At 31.7% G+C, this 10,605-nt stretch overlaps 1 protein-coding gene across 1 annotated transcript; it reads left to right on the forward strand.

Annotated features, from left to right (window-relative positions):
* Positions 1-447: 447 nt before the first annotated feature.
* LOC134722776 (uncharacterized) lies at positions 448-10,605 on the forward strand. The gene is made up of 10 exons (XM_063586404.1): positions 448-994; positions 2,108-2,346; positions 2,852-2,960; positions 3,934-4,166; positions 4,619-4,738; positions 5,323-5,490; positions 6,243-6,379; positions 6,802-6,916; positions 9,767-9,850; positions 10,417-10,605. The coding sequence occupies exons 1-10, from the start codon at positions 742-744 to the stop codon at positions 10,603-10,605; spliced, it is 1,647 nt and encodes a 548-aa protein (XP_063442474.1). The 5' UTR covers positions 448-741.

Raw genomic sequence — 10,605 nt, forward strand, 5'->3', positions numbered from 1 at the left:
CAAATTATTAATCAACTAACCATTTTGAGTGACTTCCAGCACTTCAAATACAATGTTCTTTACTCAAACTTAAAATTTACGTAATTGGATAAAAAAAAATGCCGTTATAAATTATAATGATGCCTAAATATTTTACCCAAAACACCATTGACGATCTATAATATGATAATAAAAACAAAACAAGAACAGTAGAATACTCATAAATCAATCTGGATTAAAAGCCAAAACCGAGTGAACACAGGTATACATGACGTATAAAACATAAAACAACAAATATTTAACCAATGTATATATCTCAAATATAGTTATAATCTATCTTAACCTTTCTCTTCTTAACTGATTCATAAAACAAATAACAATTAACCATTAGAAACAAAAACAGACACACAATCAAAAAATATTATGACAAACAAGCTATAACAATAGAAAAACACCACGCGTTCACCCAATTCTATTATATTAGCTGCTACTATCAGGAATCTATTAGTGATGTTAGTGTGGTAGTACCACTAACAACGGCCGACTTTCATACTGTACAGTACAGATATAACTGCTGTTAGCGCTAACAAAAGACAGGATACCATATCCGGAGATGAAACCCTCCGTCTACCGGGTCAAAACTTACGCACACACGTGGTTCAACGGCCGTGGTTTAACGTTGGAAGCCCTGAACCGCCATTTTCAGCCGCCGTTTCAACTTTTTACACGCTATCTACTACTTTCACTACTACTTCTTCTAAGATGGTTGTGATTCGGAAAAGAAAAGTGTTCTTGTCTGCAAGATTTCATTCTGGGAAAAGTTCAAAAAAGGTCGTTTTCTCTAAACACTTTCGTGGTGTGAAAGCTGATGAGGGAGAAGTTTCTGACCTACAGCATCATGCAAAGTCATTTGGTGAAACTTCCACATCTTTATCATCTGTACTCTCTGTAGCCATGCCAGGTTCTTCAGCAATAGAAGAAATGATGAATGAAATTCAACCTGATGCTGAAACAGGTATGTAAAAAGGATTCGTAATCATGATTTAATTGCGGTGATTTGACCCCTTTTTTCTTTTTTGGTTTGATCATTAAATGCTTTAAATTATTTGCAGTGAGCTATTTGGTAACGGGAAGATTTTTACTTGTTTTAATCTTTAGCACTGTCCCTAGGTGTCTCCCCTAGCAGGGAAATCAATCAATAAAACCAACATTTTGTACCCCCCCTTTTTTTTCACTTCCCCTGAGTATCGTGCTGCACAAAACCCCCTTATTTTAAAGGTGTCTGTTTATTTTTGATATATATATGCTAGTATGATTCACTGTTTTTTCATCAAATTGTATTGTTTGTGAAATATTGTTAAATGACTTAATTATGATTGTATCATTGTCATTGTCCCCTGTGGAAAAGAAGATAAGTTGTATTGTTACTGTATTGGCTTCGCTGTATTGTACTGTATGGTTAGAATTGCATCTTTTTTTATTTATTAATGAACTTGATGTGTTTGACCCCCCTCATCCTTTCTGTTCCACTGATTATGCTGAAATTATGCCATTAAAAATTAAAATGCTTTTAATCTGAAAATTTGGTGAAAATAATGTTTTTCATTTACTTTTATAAGTGCTTTTAGATATTGAGCTGAATTTCGGTATTGTGAGTTGTCTACAAGGAGTTATGTTATTTAAGAATTGAATGCTTCATTTTGTAAATTTATTGGGGTTTAAAAGCGTTGACTGAACTACATTTTGTATGAAGCGTGGAATAACGGGACTATTCAAATCCATAACATTGAGTTATGTACATAATTAACCAGTCTAACATAAACAAAACAACGACATATATCAAGCATTTGTCAAGAACGACGTTTTCACACTATTTACAAACATTATTCTCTAGTGTAAAAACATGGTGGAATGAAATAATGCTTGCAGTACAAATTTAAGTTTATATTCCTTTCTGCTAGCTTTGTTGATTTGATTTTTGAAAATTATGGCTTTGTAGTTTTGTAGACTATTTTTGTAGATAAAGGCCATTGAACCACCTACTTGTATGTGTAAAATGTATCGTATGCATTACCAATGGTATTAACACTTGGTTCTGGTGTTTATATATGTTTATTTTTTTCTACAGGGAAGCGTACATATTTATCTCTAAAGGAACAACGCTTGCATGATTGGAGTACCATTAGGGATGATATGTATGAGGCCTTTATCAGTACAGAAGCACCATCAACTGTTTCCTGCCATGAGTGCAACAAAGAGGCCCAACTTTTCAAGTGCATTGATTGCACACCATGGGAAATGGTCTGTGAAGACTGCTTATACAGGAGACACCAGTATCCACATTTGCATATGTTTGAAGCATGGAGGGTAAGCAATACTTACTGTTTGAATTTTTTTTTTTTATGAAATCATGTTTGTACAATTCAAAGAAATATGGAACATATTGTTCTATTGGACATGAAGATGTCCCCATTTTTATTTATTATTCTTAAACTTGAAATGAGTGTATTATTGTCATGGTCATGTAACATTGCCAAATGTAAAAACATTGATTAACATATTTATTCTTATTATTGGTGAATGGATCCACTAGCCTGATTTTTTGTTGGTCTGGTGAATATTTTAGAATTGTCAGTTAAGAAAAGAGCACATTTGATTATATATAAACACATAATCTAATTGACTGTTTTTCATATTTAAAATTATAGTATCAAAAAAGGTTAGTTTTTATATATATGAAGATTCTACCCTTCATGCACTTAAGCAGCATTTATAGCTTAACTTTTTGAAAAAAAAACATTTTTTTAATTTTTAATATTTTCTTGTTTTCATGTATTTTTTTTAATACATTGTTTTTTTATGATTATTTCAGAATGAAGCATTTGTTGGGGCTGTCTTAAAAACACCTTCATGGATCTTGTCATCACACAGTGATTGTGATTCCAATTATTTTAAGAGTATTGTAATTATTGATGTGAAAGGTATGTTAAATTAATGTATTGCTTATCAAGTTACAGTATAGTACACATGTATGTGTAAAAAAGAAGATGTGGCAGGATTGCCAATGTGACAACTCTCCACAGGAGACCAAATTACACAGAAATTAACAAATATAGGTCACCATAAAGCCTTCAACAATGAGCAAAGCCCATACCACATTGTCAGCTATAAAAGGCCCCAAAATGACAAATGTAAAACAACTCAAACGAGAAAACTAACAGCCTAATAAATGTACAAAACAATGAAGGAAAAACAAATATGTAACACAGCAACCAACGACAACCACTGACTAGGGACCGGCACATATTGAATAATAATGGAAATACATATCAAAGGTGCCAGGCTTACAATTTATATTACAACAGACATGATGATGATGATGATTTGTCTATAAAAGACTTATCTGTGACATTTGAATCAAAATAATTGAAAGGCCAAATAACAAAGTTTATGAGCATTGAGGAAACTTGGAATATGTCAAAGGTACAACAAAATGTATATACAACTTAAGGCCACCAATGGGTCTTCAACATGTGGGAAATCACACACCCAGAGGAGGTCTTGAGCAGGCCCCAAGATCCTAATGTATACTAGTAAAAAAAAAAGGAAATCACTTTTCACTTTGAAACAAAGAAAAACCTAAAGTATAATGTTTCTAATAAAAACATTTTTATTGTTCTGAACACGACTTTACATTGAAAAAGATAGTGTGACTTAGTACTGTATTTAACGGTTAAATGTTCATAGTTCCTTTACATAAACAATATAAAATAGTGTTCACATGAAGAACAAATGATGAATGGGTTCCAGAATATGTACTGGGGACACATTGTCTTGGTTAATATGTATATTTATATAAAATAATTTAGCAGCAGCAAAATTTAGCATTTATACTAGTTTTATCAACTTATTTATGTTTTTGAAATAGTGAAAAATATTTGTTTACCTTTTTAGGAAGACAGCATAAACGCAACATCCAGTTTTGCAAATGTGAACCAGAAGCTGTTACATTGGTGAAATACAGACTGTGGCCTTCAACCACTAAGTTTCCTAAACTAGCATTTGACATGGAACTACTCAAGTGGTTATATGGACTACTCATAGAGTGTCATGTCTCCTGCAAAGGATTTTGTGAGGCGTTGAAATTTAGAAGTTCTAAATACCAGAGAAATTATGTCAACTTTCAGGTTTGTTTATGAACATATTCACATTGTTTGTTACTCTATGAAACTGTGAATGAACTGATTCTAAACAATGTTCTATTTCCTGACAAATAGATTTTCTTCTGTACAGTTTTGAATACCATGTGATTTGGTGCCATTTATATATTGAACAATTATGGATTAAAATTTAGATTATAAAAACCAATAATTATCAATATACATATATGCTATTGCAAGAATAAAGGGTACAACACCAAAAGAAAGCCATGAATAAATATTTAAGATAAAATTTATCCTTGATAAGTATGATGTCAAATGATCCTTGTCTTAATATGTCAGAAGTTAAAAGTAAAAAAACACAAATCTTGTATGTTAAACAAATTAATAAAAAAAGGCTTGTTTAGTTTATATGAACTTTTTTTAATATTGACGATTGCGAGAAGAAGATAAGAACTTTAATCTGGTGTAATTTTTAGGTGTTGGACATCTACAAGTCTCTTATGACCGAGACTTTTGCAGAATTCAGGAACTTCTTCCAAAGAACTGAATTTCCAGACAAGTTAGATAATGGAACTGAATGTCCAGCTTGTTTTTCAGTAAGTTTCTTTTAATTTTTATTTCACTACATTATTTAGATTTATGATTTATTATATATGATTAAATGATTTTACTTGTCTTTTGCATCCTTGTAGAAAAAAAAGAAAGGTATATGTATAAAGAAAGACTAATTTTCAGTGCTGAACAAAAACATTCTATATATTTTTTGGATAAACCAAAAAGCAACAAAAACAATATAGTTTGTGTTTGAAATATTCGAACTGGAGTTGAAAATCAATTATCACAATGGAATATAATACAATCAGAAGATCAAGCCAATTTTCCAAATCATACACAATGTGCTTTGGTGAACCAGTGGTGACCAGTTCTCTTTTAAGACTGAAATTCCCACATAATGGCTAGGGACTTGGTACATCTTATACTTTATCAATTACAAGTGTCAGCAACTAAGTAATATCCATAATATAGGAATAATAGTATGAAAACACCTGGGAAAATATCAGATTTTTATTTAAAAATAGGTTAACCTTGTTTGTTTAATGAATGGGTTTTTTTGTGCATATATGTATTGATGAATTCAAATTCAGCTAAACATTATGATGATGAATTGAATATATTTCAGACATTGCCAAAGATATACAGTTTTGATGCTGATTTCCAGCTAGTTAGGAAGGCATCATCTGGCAAGCAGTGGGCAGAACCAAAACACAGCAATAAATTTTTCTTGGACCAGGCTTCAGTAGATGCCTTTATGGGCAATTATTACGAAGACAGGGGAAAGCCTGATGTGGTAAATAGTTTTCTCTAATTCTTCGGCAATTTATCCCTTTCTCAACCCATTGATTATCAAAATTTAATCAACGTGTGGTTCATTTGATCTCAATACTTCATTGGTCGAATTTCTATTATGACGTCACATTTTCTTGCTTTCTCTAGAATTTTTCTATTGTGACGTCATGAAAAAAGGCGACCATGCCTGATGACGTCACATTTAAAGAACACAACTTTTTGCAGAACATTGTAAAGAAAGTATCAATTTTGACTAAATTTCGTCTAAATTTTAAATATTTTAAACACTCGGCAAGCCTCAAGTTTTAAATTTGAAAATTAAACTGTCTCAAGTGGATAAATATCGTATCACACTTGATGCATTGGTAGAATCTATATTTATAACATTTTTTTAAAACCCACAAGTAAATTGATTTATTTGTTACTGTGGATTAAGCGTTAAAATCTAATAGTATGGGTAACTTTGAAAAAGATAAATCTAAATCTCATAAAACTGACTTTTGGAATCATCAATAAAGTTAGACAATATTGGAGAAATAATCTTAAATAGGATAGTAGAGGGGCATTATGTTTTCTGGTCTGTTCGTCCATCTCACAGGTTAAAGTTTTTGGTCAAGGTAGTTTTTTATAAAGTCCAATCCTAATTTCACGGTCCACTGAACATAGAAAATGATAGTGCGAGGGGGGCATTTGTGTACTATGGACACATTCTTGTTTTACAGAATTTAAGGATTATTAATTTTTATTTCATAGGAGTGTAATGACTTTCAAGCCGGAAACCATCTCCGGTCTAAGAATAAGAATAAGAAGCTAGCAGAAACAGCTGTATTTGGGTCTACATGTAGACATGAATTCCCAAAGTATTTCTTCAGTCTGAAACATGGTGAAAGGTAATTAACAATTATTTCAGTTTTATACAACTGCAAAAAAATATATTAATCACAATCCAAATTCAGACCTGTATCAAGCTTGGATATTGTGTCTATTTTTGGTAAAATAATAGCAGTTCACCAGACAAATCACCATACATATATAAACCAAAAAGACAGCAGTTTTTATTTATTTCTGTTCTATTCAATGAGAGAACATACAATAAGTGGTACATATTTTAAAAAATAGTTTATAATTGCTACACTGCTGTAGCTTTGTCAATGAATAAAGTAGTTTTGTTATTTTAGAACCAAATGAAAGCATTTTTGATCACTGTAGAACCCTCGTTGAAATTTTTTTAATTGAAGCATATATGAAATTTGAATTGAATTGTGGCTTTATTATACCAATACAAAATTGATTTGTACTTTTAACCTTTTAGACTTGGATATGCCGTTTACTTATTGCGAAAGTTATTGGAAGAAGAAAATAGTGATGACAAGGATCCCTTGTATATAATGTATGACATTGCTTGCAGTCTAGAAAGTCATCTCAAGGTACAGTTTACACTCGTTGTCTTGAACTCGCTCAAGTCGAAAGTTTTCATACTACCAAACTTTGCTCCATATAAATATATGTATTTCATGAGTCGAAACATCATGTTACTCAAACTAAAATTATAGTCCCCAGTTCAAAAAACACATTGAAATCGCGTTTTATATCTTTATTAAATACACACTTCAATCATGATCTCAGGATTTAAATTGCTTGCCCAGTTAATCTGACAAATGTAATTTAATTTCTAATCATTGACCACTGTATTGATTTTTGACATTCTTTTCCCCTATATGTTTTATAGAAGATTCTCTTTATTCACCTTCATATAATTAATTAGCAATTCATTGTTATAGATTATATGAAGTTTATTAAAATTATTTTTTTATCAATTAGCTGTGATCATGCACTTGTATATGTCAACCCTTTCAACTTTAAATCACGCTAAGATCTCAATGAAGGAGTTCAAATTAAAAAGGTCACAACATCAGGAATAAAAGTGTGGAAACACATACATTGTAAACCATTTATACTTGAAACAAGTTAAAAAATTATGATGTGGACTGACAACTAAGTTTAAACCAAAAAACAATTGTATTAAACTATAATAAAAAATAACCAAGATACAAAAAGCATATAACTTAATTAATATGATAAAAGAATAGATTATGATACATCCATCTTAATCCTCAATAGCCCACTTGCCAATTAGCACGGAATTCCCGAATTTGACTTTGAATTTTACACTTCATCATACCTGTCAACCTCTGAAAATGAAAAGTCAGGTCATGACCTGCATTGAGAAAAAAAATCTCAGGTCATAACGCGTACGACATTTTGCGGGCTCAATTGAAGAACAAAAATATGTTTACATATAATTTATATAGTCAATATGTATATAAAACAGTTAGAACATGTAAACAAGTTTATTTCAGACTATTGTTATATTCCATAGTAGCAGACTTGGCATTCTTTAAAAGAACTGCACTTGGTTTCAGTTCATAGCAATGCAAATGTGTATTCATTTTACAAGAAAGAAGAGCACACAGTGTATCCTTATTAAGATCAGCCCTAAACTCTGTAGCTATTTTCTTTACTATAGAAAATGCCCTCTCACTGTCTGCATTGCTGTTTGGCAAAACCAGTAATGTTTTAGGAAGTTTTGACAAAACAAAAAATCTTGGCTTGTTAAGAAAAATGTCATGCAACTTGGACATTTCTCCCCAAAATGTACCAATGTCAGTTTCAAGGGAAGTGCAAAGTGGAAGTTCATCTAATGGGGTCAACTGATAGTCACTGAACTCATCTTGTAGCTTGTTGAAAATATCGTTACGTAGCTCAGGTAAACAAGTCCTACATTTTGACTTTTGGTTACATTGAAAAAGACCGATAAAACCGAAGGTCGTATTACTTCTAAATACCGGAAACAATTCCGGTCAGAAATCCGGGTGAAACGGGTAATGTTAGAAATTCCCGGGACCCGCCGGGTAAAGAAAAACTCCCGGGTGAGAGGTGAAAATAACGGGTGTCACCCGCAAAAAACGGGTGAGTTGACAGGTATGCTTCATGCAAAGGGGAGTTACTCTAACCCCGGACAAGCTCGGCGATTTCCAATGTTAACTAACCAAATGTAAAAATCATTTTCTCTTGACCTGTACGGTTTCAAAACTTCATCTTTGTTGTAACTGGTTGAAATAATAGGGACATTTTATCTTTAAATTTGTTTTGTTTAAAATATAAATAGATTTTACATTACAAGATGCCGATTTTATAAGGGTTTGTTCAGTAAATCAGACGTCTTATCCGTTGTCACGTTATCAAATTTTTGATTGAATTACTTCACTTAGAGTGGAAATTTTAAAGCACGGAATCGAAGTCGTTAATTGGCAAATAGACTATTTCAATCTCCATCCAATATCTATTGAGACTTATTTTAGCCTTACAAAGCCAAGTAAGAGTTGTGTTCCTTGATCTGCCAATCTTCTGGTAAATGAGTCGAACTAAAGGTATCTCTAATTATTTCTCTGGTCAGGCTCGCATCACCCACATTCAATAGTTCAACTTCTATTGACCTACCCTCCCACACACATTTTAATGAAATAGCCCTTACAGAATTATGCAATATGTAGTGAATTTTGGCACATTAAATTTTAAGTTTCTTAAACAAGGTTTATTTATTAAGTTTAGCCCTGACATTCTTTTATTCAAATTGACTGCATACCACTTATTAAGAAGACATTGCAGTGTCATACCACCAGAGTATTTTCCCTAACAGTCTTTGTTAAATTAAAGGTTTTCAAAAATTTGTGCAGGATTGATCTTTGTTTCAAAAAAATTCATATTTGTCATGAATCAAGTTTATTCCTGTCCAATGCAACTGTGAAAAAATCACACAAGCTTTCATTGCATATAAGAAAAAAAAATTCACTGGATGTCACATTTCCATTTGTTTACTTTAATTTTCATGTTTACAATCATAAACCATGACGTCACCTAATATTGCACAGATATTTTACAGAATCATCAATTAAAAAAACCTGCTGCCATTATGATCCTAATATAAACATTACTGCCTCAGAAAAAAAGATCTGCAGTGAAATGCAGGGTTTAACTCCTCATAATTGTCAAACCTAGGGGATTATTTTCTAGCCTCTTGATTACATGAATTTCCCGGAAGTGGGGTCCATGGTTTTGGTGATATATTACACCTTAAAAGCCACAATAAAATACAACCTTATCAAAATGTCATCAATCATTTTAAACTGATATGAATAAGCAAACTTCATCCTTGTCTTTAATTTGAATATATATTAATTAAATAATTTGATTTGATATTCTTTCTTTTTTTTCAGAAACAAAATGATCAGTCCATACTAGATAAAGTACAGTTTGCAATTCCCATATTCCATTGTTATGGCCATAAAATGGCATGTCAGGTAAAATATCCTACACTATATTTCTTAATGTTCATCATTATTTTGCTTGACTGTTTCTTTTAACATAACTTTATATGGTCACTAATTGGATTTTATTTTGTCTCATGATATTGACATACTGTTGGTTACCTTGTCTGTCCATCACAAGAGTAAACTTTCCAGTTTTATTCTGCATCTTTTACGCTATAAACTATATCAAATAAGTTGTATTTACATGAAGTAAGGGTTTTGGTATTATATAATGATTATGATTTTGATTTTTTTTTTCTTAATTGATAAAAAAACAAAACAATTTGGATTGTTATTTACCTTTTTTTCAAATTCAGACAGTGCAACCTTATAAAATCACACAGCAACTCTTCTCACAAAATTGTCTTGTTGGAAAATGTACGAATTGTGTAACACTAGTTATTTTGGGCCCTTTATAGCTTAGTTGAAGGCTGTACTTTGACCTATAATTTTTAACTTTTTATACATTGTGACTTGGATGGAGAGTTTTCTCATTGGCACTCATACCACATCTTCTTATAAAGATGGAGAAATTTTAAATTTACAAATACTTTCAGGTTCTGTATAACCCAAGGAAAAAAAATGGCATAGGACTGACAGATGGTGAAAGCCTTGAAAGACTTTGGTCATATTTAGGGAAGTTCTCTAAAATTACCAAAGAGATGACCCCGGAAAACCGTATTGATCTGCTTACTGATGGTTTAATTCATTATGGACAGAAAATCAGAGAAAAATTAGGTAAGTAA

Source organism: Mytilus trossulus, chromosome 6, assembly GCF_036588685.1.
Source record: "Mytilus trossulus isolate FHL-02 chromosome 6, PNRI_Mtr1.1.1.hap1, whole genome shotgun sequence".
Lineage (NCBI taxonomy): Eukaryota > Metazoa > Mollusca > Bivalvia > Mytilida > Mytilidae > Mytilus > Mytilus trossulus.

Bases quoted from the DNA above. Each gene is read 5' to 3' on its own strand.
- LOC134722776 (XM_063586404.1), top strand. From the start codon at position 742: ATGGTTGTGATTCGGAAAAGAAAAGTGTTCTTGTCTGCAAGATTTCAT. The intron at 4,739-5,322 runs GTAAGTTTCTTT...AATATATTTCAG, and splicing joins AATGTCCAGCTTGTTTTTCA to ACATTGCCAAAGATATACAG. The intron at 9,851-10,416 runs GTAAAATATCCT...AAATACTTTCAG, and splicing joins GCCATAAAATGGCATGTCAG to GTTCTGTATAACCCAAGGAA.